The 18,756-nt window shown below is 45.0% G+C and overlaps 1 protein-coding gene across 2 annotated transcripts in view; it reads right to left on the minus strand.

Moving 5' to 3' along the window:
• Window positions 1–18,756, minus strand: part of LOC110503216 (voltage-gated potassium channel subunit beta-1) — a 167,707-nt gene that overhangs the window by 120,610 nt on the left and 28,341 nt on the right. Inside the window, exon 1 of one of the 2 annotated variants that reach the window (XM_036962192.1) lies at window positions 11,548–12,730. The exons of the other annotated variant lie outside the window; for it this stretch is intronic. Within the exon in view, the coding sequence (XP_036818087.1) occupies window positions 11,548–11,747 (200 nt within the window). The 5' untranslated portion in view covers window positions 11,748–12,730. Of the gene's footprint in view, window positions 1–11,547; window positions 12,731–18,756 lie in introns of those variants that run through there. 2 annotated transcript variants of the gene reach the window in all.

Below are 18,756 nucleotides of genomic sequence, written 5' to 3' on the forward strand. Positions count from 1 at the left end.
CCTCTACACTCTAACCACTAGGCTACCTGCCTCCTCTACACTCTAACCACTAGGCTACCTGCCTCCTCTACACTCTAACCACTAGGCTACCTGCCTCCTCTACACTCTAACCACTAGGCTACCTGCCTCCTCTACACTCTAACCACTAGGCTACCTGCCTCCTCTACACTCTAACCACTAGGCTACCTGCCTCCTCTACACTCTAACCACTAGGCTACCTGCATCCTCTACACTCAAACCACTAGGCTACCCTAGTTGTGCCTAGTTGTGCCTATCTAGTTAATAGATAATAGCTAACATCTACATTGTGTGACAGACTCACCTTCCTGCTTGTCTGTCTGTCTGGGTCTCTCACCAATATTCCCATTGCAGCTGTTTGGCATTGAATGCAATGTATTGATCTGTTTGTTGTGGTTAATCAATGTTTGACAGAGTCATTCTTACTCACATTCCAACGCTGTCAATCACTGTCAATCTGTCCCAGTCACTCACTCTCATTGGTCAGGAAGGACTGTGGAGGTGGTTGCTTATTGTTGTGAGGCGACTCGGTCTGGATGGACGCGGGTTCCTTCTGGCATTCCAGAGATGAAAGAGCTAAATACTTTGACTTTACTGTCCACCTTTGGATAAAGTGTGTGTGTGTGTGTGTGTGTTCGTGCGTGTGCGTGTGTGCATGTGCGTGTGTTTGTGCGTGCGTGTGTGCGTAAGTGTGTGTGCGTAAGTGTGTGTGCGTGCGTGAGTGTGTGTGTGCGTAAGTGTAAGTGTAAGTGTGTGTGTGTGTGTGTGTGTGTGTGTGTGTGTGTGTGTGTGTGTGTGTGTGTGTGTGTGTGTGTGTGTGTGTGTGTGTTTGTGTGTGCGTAAGTGTGTGTGCGTAAGTGTGTGTGCGTAAGTGTGTGTGTGTGTGTGTGTGTGTGTGTGTGTGTGTGTGTGTGTGTGTGTGTGTGTGTGTGTGTGTGTGTGTGTGTGTGTGCGCGCATGCGTGTGTGTTTTCTTTTTGTGTGTGTGTGTGTGTGTAAAGGGACTGTCCTCCATGCTCCAAAGCGTTGGTACAATCACAGACAAGGAATGAAGTCATATTCACTTGTCACTTGGGGCTTTTCCTTTCTGGACGCCGCGGTCCAGCAAAGAAGAGTACAATGGGACTGCGCTGTCTGCTTCAGGATGTGTGAATACTAATGAACCGACGGCTCTGTGTGGGTTGATAGCATGCCTGTATCTGTGTATGTCTGTATATGTGAACAAGCTGTGCCCAAACGATCACAGATAACAAGAGAGTGGACAGAATGGGGCTGAAAAACATTCCATTTTCGCTTTAACATGAAAACAACCTTTATAATCCTAATATATATTCTCTATAGTACCTGTTACTCTCTATTCTCTATAGTACCTGTTACTCTCTATTATCTATAGTAGCTGTTCCTCTCCATTCTCTATAGTACCTGTTACTCTCTATTCTCTATAGTAGCTGTTACTCTCTATTCTCTATAGTATCTGATTCTCTCCATTCTCTATAGTAGCTGTTCCTCTCCATTCTCTATAGTACCTGTTCCTCTCCATTCTCTATAGTACCTGTTTCTCTCTATTCTCTATAGTAGCTGTTCCTCTCCATTCTCTATAGTAGCTGTTTCTCTCCATTCTCTATAGTAGCTGTTCCTCTCCATTCTCTATAGTAGCTGTTCCTCTCCATTCTCTATAGTAGCTGTTCCTCTCCATTCTCTATAGTAGCTGTTCCTCTCCATTCTCTATAGTAGCTGTTCCTCTCCATTCTCTATAGTAGCTGTTTCTCTCTATTCTCTATAGTAGCTGTTCCTCTCCATTCTCTATAGTAGCTGTTCCTCTCCATTCTCTATAGTAGCTGTTCCTCTCCATTCTCTATAGTAGCTGTTCCTCTCCATTCTCTATAGTAGCTGTCACTCTCTATTCTCTATAGTAGCTGTTCCTCTCCATTCTCTATAGTAGCTGTTACTCTCTATTCTCTATAGTAGCTGTTTCGCTCCATTCTCTATAGTAGCTGTTCCTCTCCATTATCTATAGTAGCTGTTTCTATACCTCTTCATTCTCTATAGTAGCTGTTCCTCTCCATTATCTATAGTAGCTGTGTCTCTCCATTATCTATAGTAGCTGTTCCTCTCCATTATCTATAGTAGCTGTGTCTCTCCATTATCTATAGTAGCTGTTCCTCTCCATTATCTATAGTAGCTGTGTCTCTGCCACCAACTTCATCTCCTCCATTCCTCCTTCTTAACCGCTAAAGCGGACAGTTGCCAAACCCCGTTGACAGTTTGTGTGTGTGTTTGTGTGTGTGTGTTTGTGTGTGTGTGTGTGTTTGTTTGTCCGTTCATATTTTGAAAGCATGCTGTTGAAATGCATGTATTTTGTTTTTATTAAGAGTCAACACAGAGACAATTAGCTCCAGGCTTAGTGATCTACAGCTGGTTGATACCAGGCTGGGTCTACACAGAGACAACTAGCTCCAGCCTTAGGGATCTACAGCTGGTTGATACCAGGCTGGGTCTACACAGAGACATCTCTAATCTTAGTGATCTACAGCTGGTTGATACCAGGCTGGGTCTAGACAGAGACAACTAGTTCCAGGCTTAGTGATCTACAGCTGGTTGATACCAGGCTGGGTCTACACAGAGACAACTAGCTCCAGCCTTAGGGATCTACAGCTGGTTGATACCAGGCTGGGTCTACACAGAGACATCTCTAATCTTAGTGATCTACAGCTGGTTGATACCAGGCTGGGTCTAGACAGAGACAACTAGTTCCAGGCTTAGTGATCTACAGATGGTTGATACCAGGTCCTATACTGACAGTCAGACAGCTCTGTGGTCCTATAATGACAGTTTGACAGCTCTGTGGTCCTATACTGACAGTCTGACAGCTCTGTGGTCCTATACTGACAGTCTGACAGCTCTGTGGCCCTATACTGACAGTCTGACAGCTCTGTGGTCCCATACTGACAGTCTGACAGCTCTGTATCTCTTTACTGACAGTCTGACAGCTCTGTGGCCCTATACTGACAGTCTGACAGCTCTATGGCCCTATACTGACAGTTTGACAGCTCTGTGGCCCTACACTGACAGTTTGAAAGCTCTGTGGCCGTATACTGACAGTTTGACAGCTCTGTGGCCCTATACTGACAGTCTGACAGCTCTGTGGTCACATACTGACAGTCTGACAGCTCTGTGGCCCTATACTGACAGTCTGACGGCTCTGTGGCCCTATACTGCCAGTCTGACAGCTCTGTGGTCCTATACTGGCAGTCTGACAGCTCTGTGGCCCTATACTGGCAGTCTGACAGCTCTGTGGCCCTATACTGACAGTCTGACGGCTCTGTGGCCCTATACTGACAGTCTGACAGCTTTGTGGCCCTATACTGACTGTCTGACAGCTCTGTGGCCCTATACTGACTGTCTGACAGCTCTGTGGCCCTATACTGACAGTCTGACAGCTCTGTGGCCCTATACTGACAGTCTGACGGCTCTGTGGCCCTATACTGACAGTCTGACAGCTCTGTGGCCCTGTGCTGTTCTATAGAAAACACTCTGTCATCCTCTACTGTGCGAGGGATAGGACCCTGAGAATGCTGTGTGTGTGTGTGTGTGTGTGTGTGTGTGTGTGTGTGTGTGTGTGTGTGTGTGTGTGTGTGTGTGTGTGTGTGTGTGTGTGTGTGTGTGTGTGTGTGTGTGTGTGTGTGTGTGTGTGTGTGTGTGTGTGTGTGTTTGTGTGTGTTTATTTCAACCTTATTTAACCAGGTAAGCTAGTTGAGAACAAGCTCTCATTTACCACTGAGACCTGGGCAAGATAAAGCAAAGCAGTGCGACAGAAAAAACAACACATGGAATAAAGAAGCGTACAGTCAATAACACAACAGGAAAAGTACATACAGTGTGTGCAAATGGAGTGAGGAAATAGGAAGTTGCGAAATAGGAAGCCGACTCTAGATTTGATTTTGGATTGGAGATGTTTGATATGAGTCTGGAAGGAGAGTTTACAGTCTAGCCAGACACCTAGGTATTTGTAGTTGTCCACGTATTCTAGGTCAGAACCGTCCAGAGTAGTGATGCTAGTCGGGCGGGTGTGGGCAGTGAACGGTTGAAAAGCATGCATTTGGTTTTGCTAGTGTTTAAGAGCAGTTGGAGGCCACGAAAGGAGTGTTGTATGGCATTGAAGCTTGTTTGGAGGTTAGTTAACTAACACAGTGTCCAAGAGGGGCCCAATGTATACAGAATGATGTTGTCTGCGTAGAGGTGGATCAGGGAATCACCCGCAGCAAGAGGCACATCGTTGATATATACAGAGAAAAGAGTCAGCCGGATAATTGAACCCTGTGGCACCCCCATAGACACTGCCAGAGGTCCGGACAACAGGCCCTCTGATTTTACACACTGAACTCTATCTGCGAAGTAGTTGGTTAACCAGGCGTGGCAGTCACCTGAGATATCAAGGCTATTGAGTCTGCCGATAAGAATACGGTCATTGACAGAGTCGAAAGCCTTGGCCAGGGCGATGAAGACGGCCTCACAGTACTGTCTTTTATCGATGGCGGTTATGATATCATTTAGGACCTTGAGCGTGGCTGAGGTGCACCCATGACCAGAGCAGAAACCGGATTGCACAGCAGAGAAGGTACGGTGGGATTCGAAATGGTCTGTGATCTGTTTATTAACTTGGCTTTCAAAGACTTTAGAAAGGCAGGGCAGGATGGATATAGGTCTGTAACTGTTTGGGTCTAGAGTGTTACCCACTTTGAAGAGGCAGATGACCGCGGCCGCTTTCCAATCTTTAGGGATCTCGGACGAAACAATAGAGAGGTTGAACAGACTGGTAATAGGGGTTGCAACAATGGCGGCGGATCATTTTAGAAAGAGAGGGTCCAGAATGTCTAGCCCAGCTGATTTGTAAGGGTCCAGGTTTTGCAGCTCTTTCAGAACATCTGGAATCTAGATTTGTGTGAAGGAGAAGCTGGGGAGGCTCAGGCAAGTAGCTGCGAGGGGTGCAGAGCTGTGGGCCGGGGTTGGGGTAGCCAGGAGGAAAGCATGGCCAGCCGTTGAGAAATGCTTCTTGAAATTTTCGATTATCATGGATTTATCGTCGATGACCGTGTTACCTAGCCTCAGTGCAGTGGGCAGCTGGGAGGAGGTGCTCTTGTTCTCCATGGACTTTACACTGTCCCAAAACGTTTGGGAGTTAGAGCTACAGGATGCAAATTTCTGTTTGAAAAAGATAACCTTTGCTTTCCTGACTGACTGCGTGTATTGGTTCCTGACTTCCCTGAAAGGTTGTATATTGAGGTGATTATTTGATGCTATTGCAGTCCGCCACAGGATGTTTTTGTGCTGGTCGAGGGCAGTCAGGTCTGGAGTGAACCAAGGGCTATACCTGTTCTTAGTTCTATATTTTTTGAAAGGGGCATGCTTATTTAAGATGGTGAGGAAATTACCTTTAAAGAACGACCAGGCATCCTCAACTGTCGGGATGAGGTCAATATCCTTCCAGGATACCTGGGCCAGGTCGATTAGAAAGGCCTGCTCGCAGAAGTGTTTTAGGGAGTGTTTGACAGTGATGAGGGGTGGTCGTTTGACCGAGGACCCATAGCTGATGCAGGCAATGAGGCAGTGATCGCTGAGATCCTGATTGGTGTGTGTGTGTGTGTGTGTGTGTGTGTGTGTGTGTGTGTGTGTGTGTGTGTGTGTGTGTGTGCGTGTGCGCGTGCGTGCGGGCGTGCGTGCGTGCGGGCGTGCCTGCGTGTGTCCATCAGTGTAATGACAGCAGAGGAACCAGAGACTGCTCTCAGAGCTGGAGCTCACCACTAAGTACTGTAAGAGTTTCTTGTGTAAATGCCTTTGCTCGAGTGAGTGTGTATGTGTGTGTGTGTGTGTGAGAGAGATTATATACACTTCAGTTGATTGGTGTCATTGTCAATATGTTGATTTTCAAGAGGAATATATTTGTGATGAATAGTGTGTGTGTGTGTGTGTGTCAGAGTGTGTGTGTGTTTCACCCTTTTCCTAGATCAAGGTGCAACACGGTCAGATGATAATTACATCTACACAGGGGTGGTGCAGAAATATGCTGCATGCTATGTGCGTATTCCACACCACATGCTTGAAATGCATCAGATGACTGACTCTCTGATGCAGAATACACTTGTATCTTATAACCCTGCATCATAAAACCCTGCTCAGTCACTCTCTGCTCTTAAATCCCTGCAGTACAAATATATATAAATATATATATATATACACTACCGGTCAAAGATTTTAGAACACCTAAGGGTTTTTCTTCATTTTTACTATTTTCTACTTAGTAGAATGATAGTGAAGACATCAAGTCTATGAAATAACACATATGGAATCATGCAGTACTAAAAAAGTGTTAAACAAATCCAAATGTATTTTATATTTGAGATTCTTCAAATAGCCACCCATTGCCTTGGCATTCTCTCAACCAGCTTCACCTGGAATGCTTTTCCCACATATACTGAGGACTTGTTGGCTGCTTTACCTTCCCTCTGCGGTCCAACTCATCGCAATTCATCTCAATTTGATTGAGGTCGGGAGATTGTGGAGGCCAGGTCACCTGATGCAGCACTCCATCACTCTCCTTCTTGGTAAAATAGCGCTTACACAGACTGGAGGTGTGTTGGGTCATTGTCCTGTTGAAAAACAAATGATACTCCAAGTGCAAACCAGATGGGATGGCGTATCGCTGCAGAATGCTGTGGTAGCCATGCTGGTTAAGTGTGCCTTGAATTCTTAATAAATCACCGACAGTGTCAACAGCAAAGCACCCCCATACAATCACATCTTCTCCTCCATGCTTCACGGTGGAAACCACACATGCGGAGATCATGTATTCACCCACACCGCGTCTCACAAAGACACGGTGGTTGGAACGAAAAATCTCAAATTTGGCTCCAGACCAAAGGACAAATTCCCACTTGTCAAATGTCCATTGCTCGTGTGTCTTGGCCCAAGCAAGTGTCTTCTTCTTATTGGTGTCCTTTAGTATTGGTTTCTTTGAAGAAATTCGACTCTGAAGGTCTGATTCATACAGTCTCCTCTGAACAGCTGATGTTGAGATGTGTCTGTTACTTGAACACTGTGAAGCATTTATTTTGGCTGCAATTTCTGAGGCTGGTAACTCTAATGAACTTGTCCTCTGCAGCAGAGGAAACTCTGCCTCCTCCATTCCTGTGGCGGTCCTCATGAGAGCCAGTTTCATCATAACGCCTGATGGTTTTTGCGACTGCACTTAAAGAAACGTTCAACGTTTTTGAAATGTTCCATATTGACTGACCTAAGCAATGATGGACTGTCATTTCGCTTTGCAGATTGGGCTGTTCTTGCCATAATATGGACTTGGTCTTTTACCAAATAGGGCTATCTTCTATATATCCCCCTTACCTTGCCACAACACAATTGATTGGCTCAAACACATTAAGAAGGAAAGAAATTCCACAAATTAACTTTTAACAAGGCACACCAGTTAACTGAAATGCATTCCAGGTGACTAATCATGAAGCTGGTTTAGAGAATGCCAAGAGTGTGCAAAGCTGTCATCAAGGCAAAGGGTGGCTATGTGAAGAATCTCAAATATAAAATATATTTTGATTTGTTTAACACTTTTTTGGTTACTACATTATTCCATATGTGTTTTTCATAGTTTTGATGTCTTCACTACTTTTCTACAATGTAAAACAAATCCTTGAATGAGTAGACCTGCTGTCCTGCTGTCCAACTGTCCTACAAACAGTCCTTCTAACTGTCCTTCCAACTGTCCTTCCAACAGTCCTTCCAACAGTCCTTCCAACTGTCCTACAAACTGTCCTTCCAACAGTCCTTCAAACAGTCCTTCCAACAGTCCTTCCAACTGTCCTTACAACAGTCCTACAAACTGTCCTACAAACTGTCCTTCCAACAGTCCTTCCAACAGTCCTTCCAACTGTCCTTCCAACAGTCCTTCCAACAGTCCTTCCAACTGTCCTACAAACTGTCCTTCCAACAGTCCTTCAAACTGTCCTTCCAACAGTCCTTCCAACAGTCCTTCCAACAGTCCTTCAAAATGTCCTTCCAACTGTCCTTCCAACTGTCCTTCCAACAGTCCTTCCAACTGTCCTTCCAACAGTCCTTCCAACAGTCCTTCCAACTGTCCTACAAACTGTAATTCCAACAGTCCTTCCAACTGTCCTACAAACTGTCCTTCCAAAGGTCCTTCAAACTGTCCTTCCAACTGTCCTTCCAACAGTCCTTCAAACTGTCCTTCCAACAGTCCTTCCAACAGTCCTTCCAACAGTCCTTCCAACTGTCCTTCCAACAGTCCTTCCAACTGTCCTTCCAACAGTCCTTCAAACTGTCCTTCCAACTGTCCTTCCAACTGTCCTTCCAACAGTCCTTCCAACTGTCCTTCCAACTGTCCTTCCAACTGTCCTTCCAACAGTCCTTCAAACTGTCCTTCCAACAGTCCTTCCAACTGTCCTACAAACAGTCCTTCCAACAGTCCTTCCAGCTGTCCTTCCAACAGTCCTTCAAACTGTCCTTCCAACAGTCCTTCCAACTGTCCTACAAACTGTAATTCCAACAGTCCTTCCAACTGTCCTACAAACTGTCCTTCCAAAGGTCCTTCAAACTGTCCTTCCAACAGTCCTTCCAACAGTCCTTCAAACTGTCCTTCCAACAGTCCTTCCAACTGTCCTACAAACTGTAATTCCAACAGTCCTTCCAACAGTCCTTCAAACTGTCCTTCCAACTGTCCTTCCAACAGTCCTTCCAACTGTCCTTCCAACAGTCCTTCAAACTGTCCTTCCAACTGTCCTTCCAACTGTCCTTCCAACAGTCCTTCCAACTGTCCTTCCAACTGTCCTTCCAAAGGTCCTTCAAACTGTCCTTTAAACAGTCCTTCCAACAGTCCTTCCAACTGTCCTTCCAACAGTCCTTCAAACTGTCCTTTAAACAGTCCTTCCAACAGTCCTTCCAGCTGTCCTTCCAACAGTCCTTCCAACTGTCCTTCCAACAGTCCTTCAAACTGTCCTTCCAACAGTCCTTCCAACTGTCCTACAAACTGTCCTTCCAACAGTCCTTCCAACAGTCCTTCCAACTGTCCTTCCAGCTGTCCTTCCAAAGGTCCTTCAAACTGTCCTTCCAACTGTCCTTCCAACTGTCCTACAAACTGTCCTTCCAACAGTCCTTCCAACTGTCCTTCCAACTGTCCATCCAACTGTCCTACAAACTGTCCTACAAACTGTCCTTCAAACTGTCCTTCCAACAGTCCTTCCAACAGTCCTTCCAACTGTCCATCCAACTGTCCTACAAACTGTCCTACAAACTGTCCTACAAACTGTCCTTCCAACAGTCCTTCCAACAGTCCTTTCAACTGTCCTTCCAACAGTCCTTCCAACAGTCCTTCCAACAGTCCTTCCAGCTGTCCTTCCAACAGTCCTTCCAACAGTCCTTCCAGCTGTCCTTCCAACAGTCCTTCAAACTGTCCTTCCAACAGTCCTTCCAACTGTCCTTCCAACAGTCCTTCCAACAGTCCTTCCAACTGTCCTTCCAACTGTCCTTCCAACTGTCCTTCCAACTGTCCTACAAACTGTCCTTCCAACAGTCCTTCCAACAGTCCTTCCAACTGTCCTTCCAACTGTCCATCCAACTGTCCTACAAACTGTCCTACAAACTGTCCTACAAACTGTCCTTCCAACAGTCCTTCCAACAGTCCTTTCAACTGTCCTTCCAACAGTCCTTCCAACAGTCCTTCCAACAGTCCTTCCAGCTGTCCTTCCAACAGTCCTTCCAACAGTCCTTCCAGCTGTCCTTCCAACAGTCCTTCAAACTGTCCTTCCAACAGTCCTTCCAACTGTCCTACAAACTGTCCTTCCAACAGTCCTTCAAACAGTCCTTCCAACAGTCCTTCCAACAGTCCTTCCAAACAGTCCTTCCAACAGTCCTTCCAACAGTCCTTCAAACTGTCCTTCCAACAGTCCTTCCAACTGTCCTTCCAACTGTCCTTCCAACAGTCCTTCCAACAGTCCATAAACTGTCCTTCCAAACAGTCCTTCCAGCTGTCCTTTAAACTGTCCTTCCAACAGTCCTTCCAACAGTCCTTCCAACAGTCCTTCAAACTGTCCTTCCAACAGTCCTTCCAACTGTCCTTCCAACTGTCCTTCCAACTGTCCTTCCAACAGTCCTTCCAACAGTCCTTCCAAACAGTCCTTCCAGCTGTCCTTCCAACAGTCCATAAACTGTCCTTCCAACTGTCCTTCCAACAGTCCTTCAAACAGTCCTTCCAGCTGTCCTTTCAACTGTCCTTCCAACAGTCCTTCCAAACAGTCCTTCCAGCTGTCCTTCCAACAGTCCATAAACTGTCCTTCCAACTGTCCTTCAAACAGTCCTTCCAGCTGTCCTTTCAACTGTCCTTCCAACAGTCCTTCCAACAGTCCTTCCAGCTGTCCTTCCAACAGTCCTTCCAACTGTCCTACAAACTGTCCTTCCAACAGTCCTTCCAACTGTCCTACAAACAGTCCTTCCAACTGTCCTACAAACTGTCCTTCCAACAGTCCTTCCAACAGTCCTTCCAGCTGTCCTTCCAACAGTCCTTCCAACTGTCCTACAAACTGTCCTTCCAACAGTCCTTCCAACAGTCCTTCAAACCAAATCATGAGAAAACTGAAAGATAACTACTGGACACATTGGAAAGAATTAACAAAATAACAGAGCAAACTAGAATGATATTTGGCCCTAAACAGAGAGTACACAGTGGCAGAATACCTGACCACTGTGACTGACCCAAACTTAAGGAAAGCTTTGACTATGTACAGACTCATTGAGCATAGCCTTGCTATTGAGAAAGGCCGCCTTAGGCAGACATGGCTCTCAAGAGAAGACAGGCTATGTGCACACTGCCCACAAAATGAGGTGGAAACTGAGCTGCACTTCCTAACCTCCTGCCAAATGTATGACCATATTAGAGATACAAATTTCCCTCAGATTACACAGACACACAAAGAATTCGATTTCCCATTTCTACTGGGTGAAATTCCACAGTGTGCCATCACAGCAGCAAGATTTGTGACCTGTTGCCTCAAGAAAAGGGCAACCAGTGAAGAACAAACACCATTGTAAATATAACCTATATTTTTGCTTATTTATGTTCCCTTGTGTACTTTAACCTTTTGTACATTGTTACAACACTGTATATATATATATATATATATATATATATATATATATATATATATATATGACATTTGTAATGTCTTTATTGTTTTGAAACTTCTGTATGTGTAATGTTTACTGTTAATTTTTATTGTTTATTTAACTTTTGTATATTATCTACCTCACTTGCCTTGGCAATGTTAACACATGTTTCCCATGCCAATAAAGCCCCTTGAATTGAATTGAATTGACTACATTAATGATACAACACACACTATGCTAACCCCAAACTTCAGCCACATACTCTCTCTCTCTCTCACACACACACACACACACACACACGCAAGCACACAGACACACACACTCACGCACTCACACACACACTCACCTGTATTTCATGCCGGTCAGTTTCCCTGTGGACTCTTTGAGGGAGATGTGGTGTCGGGGTGCGAACGCCCCAAAGCTACGTGCTATGATGGCCACGGTTCTGAACTTGGCCCGAGCTGCATTCCCCGGGCTGGTGGCATTTTTGTGATCCCCATTTCCACGTTTCATGTGGGGGTCCGTACAGGCTATAGACACCTGCATGGCTGGGCTGGATGGACCGACTCACCCTCACAGAGAATTGTTCAGGACAGAGAGTCCAAGAGAAGTGGAGGAATAGAGAGAGACTGAGATAAAGTTTTAAAATGTCTTGATCTTTTGTTGAAATGACCTGTTGATGTTAGAATGTCCTGTATTCTTTCCGTGTTTGAAACGTTGTTTCTTTCTCAGTGTTGTTGATTTGTACCTCAGTGAACTGGAAGTCTTCTCGATGTTGTCGGTCCTTATCTTCCCCCTGAAGAAAAAAAGTCAGTCCTCACAGCAAGGAGATGACAAACTTCCCCCTACTTGTCTTCTCTTGGAAAGAATATGGTATTCCTTCCAGACTTCTCCTGGAGAGAATACGGTATTCCTTCCTGTCTTCTCCTGGAGAGAATACAGTATTCCTTCCTGTCTTCTACTGGAGAGAATACGGTCTTCCTTCCTGTCTTCTCCTGGAGAGAATATGTGAAAGTGGTCGGAAGAGTGCCAGTCAGAATGCTGAGAAGAAGTCCAGAGGAGATTAAGTGGTTCCACAAGGATGCAATGAGAGTGGAATCTGGTCAGGACCGGTCATCATGTCTTGTCTAACCACAGAGAGAGAGAGGGAGGAGGGTAATGTTGGGGATGGGGTCAGAGGAGGGGTGAGGAGAGGGGGAAGGATGAGGGTTGATCTCAGGACTGGTGCTCTGTCATCCTTCACAGCGTTCAGCTCTCACGCTTCTTCTCTTCTTATGATGTGTTATTCTCCAAGCCTCTTTCACGTTCTCTTGCTCCAGCCTGCCGATGTTAATGTCTGTCACTAATGTGCATCTGCCCCAGATTCCCCTCTTCCCTTTCTCCTCTTATATTATCTTTCTCTACGTCACTCTGCCCTTCTTTTCTTTCGTTCTCAGCACTATAGCTCCATCTCCTCTGGTGCTCCTGCCGGGCAGTGAGTAGCATGCAGCGCTCTCTCTCTCTCTCTCTCTCTCTCTCGCTCCCTCTCTCTCTCTCTCTCTCTCTCTCTCTCTCTCTCTCTGTGTGTCTCCATCTCTCTGCATAGCACTCTCTGTCTGGTGCTCTCTCTCTCTCTCTCTCTCTCTCTCTGTCTCCATCTCTCTGCATAGCACTCTCTGTCTGGTGCTCTCTCTCTCTCTCTCTCTCTCTCTCTCTCTCTCAATTCAGTTCATTTCAATTTAATGGCTTTATTGGCATGGGAAACATATGTTTACATTGCCAAAGCAAGTGAAATACATAATAAACAAAAGTGAAATAAAGAATAAAAAATAAACAGTGAACATTACACTCACAAGGTTCCAAAAGAATAAAGACATTTCATACGATGTGCAAAGAGTTAAAGTACAAAAGGGAAAACAAATAAACATAAATAAGGGTTGTATTTACAGTGGTGTTTGTTCTTCACTGGTTGCCCTTTTCTTGTGGTATATACATTTTGATAAACTCTCTCTCTCTGCCTAGTGCTCTCTCTCTTTCTCTGACTCTCTCTCTCTCTGCCTAGTGCTCTCTCTCTTTCTCTGACTCTCTGCCTAGTGCTCTCTCTCTTTCTCTGACTCTCTTTCTAGTGCTCTCTCTCTTTCTCTGACTCTCTCTCTCTCTGCCTAGTGCTTTCTCTCTTTCTCTGACTCTCTGCCTAGTGCTCTCTCTCTTTCTCTGACTCTCTTTCTAGTGCTCTCTCTCTTTCTCTGACTCTCTCTCTCTGCCTAGTGCTCTCTCTCTTTCTCTGACTCTCTTTCTAGTGCTCTCTCTCTTTCTCTGACTCTCTCTCTCCCTGCCTAGTGCTCTCTCTCTTTCTCTGACTCTCTGCCTAGTGCTCTCTCTCTTTCTCTGACTCTCTTTCTAGTGCTCTCTCTCTTTCTCTGACTCTGCCTAGTGCTCTCTCTCTTTCTCTGACTCTCTCTCTCTCTGCCTAGTGCTCTCTCTCTTTCTCTGACTCTCTTTCTAGTGCTCTCTCTCTTTCTCTGACTCTCTCTCTCTGCCTAGTGCTCTCTCTCTTTCTCTGACTCTCTTTCTAGTGCTCTCCCTCTTTCTCTGACTCTCTCTCTCCCTGCCTAGTGCTCTCTCTCTTTCTCTGACTCTCTGCCTAGTGCTCTCTCTCTTTCTCTGACTCTCTTTCTAGTGCTCTCTCTCTTTCTCTGACTCTGCCTAGTGCTCTCTCTCTTTCTCTGACTCTCTCTCTCTGCCTAGTGCTCTCTCTCTTTCTCTGACTCTCTTTCTCTGCCTAGTGCTCTCTCTCTTTCTCTGACTCTCTGCCTAGTGCTCTCTCTCTTTCTCTAACTCCCTCTCTCTGCCTAGTGCTCTCTCTTTCTCTAACTCTCTCTCCACCTCTCTCTCTCTCTCTCTCTAACTTTCTCTCTCTCTCTCTCTCTGCCTAGTGCTCTCTCTCTCTTTCTCCACCTCTCTCTCTCTCTCTCTCACTCTCTCTCTCTCTCTCTCTCTCTTTAACTCTCTCTCTCTCTAACTCTCTCTAACTCTCTCGAACTTTCTCTCTGTCTCTCTCTGCCTAGTGCTATCTCTCTTTCTCTAACTCTCTCAACCTCTCTCTAACTTTCTCTCTCTCTCTGCCTAGTGCTCTCTCTCTCTCTCTCTCCCTTTCTCTCTCTCTCTCTCTCTCTCTCTCCAGGTTGTTGTCAACAACACCGCTAGAGTCATTCATATCTTTCTTTGGTTTAGAGAAAAGGAATGGACAAAGAAGAATCATTGCCTCAAATCAGCTGTTGGACAGGAGCTCACTAGCCCAAGTAGAATTAGAAAGAGGACAGTAGACTTCTATGCTGAGCTCTACAAGTGGAATTAGAAAGAGGACAGTAGACTTCTATGCTGAGCTCTACACATGGAATTAGAAAGAGGACAGTGCAGTTCTATACTGAGCTCTACAAGTGGAATTAGAAAGAGGACAGTAGAGTTCTATACTGAGCTCTACAAGTGGAATTAGAAAGCGGACAGTAGAGTTATATACTGAGCTCTACAAGTGGAATTAGAAAGAGGACAGTAGAGTTCTATACTGAGCTCTACAAGTGGAATTAGAAAGAGGACAGTAGAGTTCTATACTGAGCTCTACAAGTGGAATTAGAAAGAGGACAGTAGAGTTCTATACTGAGCTCTACAAGTGGAATTAGAAAGAGGGCAGTAGAGTTCTATGTTGAGCTCTACAAGTGGAATTAGAAGTGTGAGTACAAAGAGAATAAAACAGTGACAGAGCAGTTCCTTGATTGGCTCCCACAGGTGGCTGCAGATGCTCAGGTTGAACTGGAGCCACCATTGTGTTTGTAGGAGCCATACACTGAATTAAAATGCATGGAAAATGGAAGGACACGGGGCATTGATGGGCTTCCCATTGACTTTTTAAAGTCTTTTTTTGGGCCATAATGGGAGAGGATTGGCTAGCAGTAGTTAATGATAGTTTGACCGGAGGGTTACTACCGATAAGCTGCAGAAGGGCAGTCCACCTCAACCTACTGACCAAAAAGGGTGACCCTGTGGATGTGAAGAACTGGAGGCCGGTGGCCTTAATATGCACTGATTATAAGATCCTGTTCAAGGCTTTGTCCAACAGGCTGAGGGAGGTGATAGGTTAAATCATACATACAGATCAGTCCTACTGTGTTCCCAGCAGGCAGATAGAGGATAACATATCCCTGATTCTGGAGGTTTTGGATGTCTCTAGGGCTATTGGGTTGGATGCTGGTCTAATTTCAATTGATCAGGAAAAGGAATTTGACCGAATTGAATTTCAATTCTTATGGCGCATCTTTGTGGAATTTGGTTTCAGCTCTGGTTTTATTGCCATGATCAGGGTGATATATGGTGACATTGAAAGTGTATTGAAAGTGGCTTGAGTGCTCCTTTAAAAGTGTGTCGAGGTATTAGGCAGGGGTGTTCGTTGTTGAGAATATTATATACCATCGCTATAGAGCCACTACTAAATAGCATTAGAAGTAGCATTGAAGGGATGTATCTTTCATGGGATAGTCCTCATATTCGTCTCTCAGCCTATGCTGATGATGTAGTTATTCCAGTGAAAAAAATCAAGCAGAGGTGAATAGTTTGAGTCTCATGGTTGATCAAAGGTAAATTGGGGGGGGGGGGGGGGGAGTAGTGCTCTATAGATTGGGAAATGGTCTGGAGGAATCATGGCTTTGCCCAGGGGGGGTTGGAATGGTATAAGATAGGTTTTAAGTATCTTGGAGTGTACCTAGGGGATGGGAGGACTATGGGAATAAATTGGAACGGGGTGGTTGAAATGGTGGAAGGAGGATGAGGAGATGGCGTTGGTTGTTATCTCGTATGTCATATAGGGGACAAACAATTATTGTTAACAATGTGGTTGCCTCTGTGCAGTGTATGGGGAAATAGCTGGTAGCAGTGTATGGAAAATAGCTGGTAGCAGTGTATATGATAATAGCTGGTAGCAGTGTATATGATAATAGCTGGTAGCAGTGTATATGATAATAGCTGGTAGCAGTGTATGAGGAAGTAGCTGGTAGCAGTGTATGGAAAATAGCTGGTAGCAGTGTATGGAAAATAGCTGGTAGCAGTGTATATGATAATAGCTGGTAGCAGTGTATATGATAATAGCTGGTAGCAGTGTTTGGGGAAATAGCTGGTAGCAGTGTATATGATAATAGCTGGTAGCAGTGTATATGATAATAGCTGGTAGCAGTGTTTGGGGAAATAGCTGGTAGCAGTGTATATGATAATAGCTGGTAGCAGTGTATATGATAATAGCTGGTAGCAGTGTATATGATAATAGCTGGTAGCAGTGTATATGATAATAGCTGGTAGCAGTGTATATGATAATAGCTGGTAGCAGTGTATGGGGAAATAGCTGGTAGCAGTGTTTGGGGAAATAGCTGGTAGCAGTGTTTGGGGAAATAGCTGGTAGCAGTGTTTGGGGAAATAGCTGGTAGCAGTGTTTGGGGAAATAGCTGGTAGCAGTGTATATGATAATAGCTGGTAGCAGTGTATGAGGAAATAGCTGGTAGTAGTGTTTGGGGAAATAGCTGGTAGCAGTGTATATGATAATAGCTGGTAGTAGTGTATGGGGAAATAGCTGGTAGCAGTGTATATGATAATAGCTGGTAGCAGTGTATATGAAAATAGCTGGTAGCAGTGTTTGGGGAAATAGCTGGTAGCAGTGTTTGGGGAAATAGCTGGTAGCAGTGTATGGGGAAGTAGCTGGTAGCAGTGTATGGGGAAATAGCTGGTAGCAGTGTTTGGGGAAATAGCTGGTAGCAGTGTATGGGGAAGTAGCTGGTAGCAGTGTATGGGGAAATAGCTGGTAGCAGTGTATGGGGAAATAGCTGGTAGCAGTGTATGGGGAAGTAGCTGGTAGCAGTGTTTGGGGAAATAGCTGGTAGCAGTGTTTGGGGAAATAGCTGGTAGCAGTGTATGGGGAAGTAGCTGGTAGCAGTGTATGGGGAAATAGCTGGTAGCAGTGTATGGGGAAATAGCTGGTAGCAGTGTATGGGGAAGTAGCTGGTAGCAGTGTATGGGGAAATAGCTGGTAGCAGTGTATGGGGAAGTAGCTGGTAGCAGTGTATGGGGAAATAGCTGGTAGCAGTGTATGGGGAAATTGCTGGTAGCAGTGTATGGGGAAATTGCTGGTAACAGTGTATGGGGAAATAGCTGGTAGCAGTGTATGGGGAAATTGCTGGTAACAGTGTTTGGGGAAACAGCCGGTAACAGTGTTTGGGGAAACAGCCGGTAACAGTGTATGGGGAAATAGCTGGTAGCAGTGTATGGGGAAATAGCTGGTAGCAGTGTTTGGGGAAATAGCTGGTAACAGTGTTTGAGGAAATAGTTGGTAACAGTGTTTGGGGAAACAGCCGGTAACAGTGAATGGGGAAATAGCTGGTAGCAGTGTATGAGGAAATTGCTGGTAGCAGTGTATGGGGAAATAGCTGGTAGCAGTGTATGGGGAAATAGCTGGTAGCAGTGTTTGAGGAAATAGCTGGTAACAGTGTTTGGGGAAACAGCCGGTAACAGTGAATGGGGAAATAGCTGGTAGCAGTGTATGGGGAAATAGCTGGTAGTAGTGTTTGGGGAAACAGCCGGTAACAGTGTATGGGGAAATAGCTGGTAGCAGTGTTTGGGGAAATAGCTGGTAGTAGTGTTTGGGGAAATAGCTGGTAGTAGTGTTTGGGGAACTAGCTGGTAGCAGTGTATGGGGAAATAGCTGGTAGCAGTGTATGGGGAAATAGCTGGTAGCAGTGTATGGGGAAATAGCTGGTAGCAGTGTATGGGGAAGTAGCTGGTAGCAGTGTATGAGGAAATAGCTGGTAGCAGTGTATGGGGAAATAGCTGGTAGTAGTGTTTGGGGAAATAGCTGGGAGACAGTGCAACGTTTTAGACTGATCCAATGAACCATTGCATTTCTGTTTAAAATGTTGTATCAAGATTACCCAAATGTGCCTAATTGGTTTTTAATACATTTTCAAGTTCATAACGGTGCTCTGTCCTCAAACAATAACATGTTATTATTTCACTGTAAATTGGACAGTGCAGTTAGATTAACAAGAATTTAATATTTCTGCCAATATCAGATATGTCTATGTCCTGGGAAATGTTCTTGTTACTTACAATCTCATGCTAATCACATTAGCCTACGTTAGCTCAACTGTCCCGCGGGGGACCCACCGATCCTGTAGAGGCTTTTCAATGTTTATGTTTACCGATGACATTTCTATTTAATGTTTATATTTAACAATGAAATTTTATTTAATGTTTGTATCTACCGATGAGGTGATCTAAGAAAAAGAACACGTCCTGAAAATGTATTTTGAGCATTTGATCATTACTGTTCTGCTATAGATACATTTCAACACAGATAAAAAATAGCTTGTTCCCGATTGAGAAAAATGTGTTAGTGGTTTGGCGTTTGTGTGAGAGTGTGTGTGAAGGGGGGTGACTGTGTGAGTGACATGTGATTGTACGTGTTTTTAATGTATGACTCCATCCGTCTGCTCCCCAGTCATTTCGTTCGGGTGTGTCAAGCCAAACGGAGGGAAATTAA

This window comes from Oncorhynchus mykiss, chromosome 24, assembly GCF_013265735.2.
Source record: "Oncorhynchus mykiss isolate Arlee chromosome 24, USDA_OmykA_1.1, whole genome shotgun sequence".
Taxonomy (NCBI): Eukaryota; Metazoa; Chordata; class Actinopteri; order Salmoniformes; family Salmonidae; genus Oncorhynchus; species Oncorhynchus mykiss.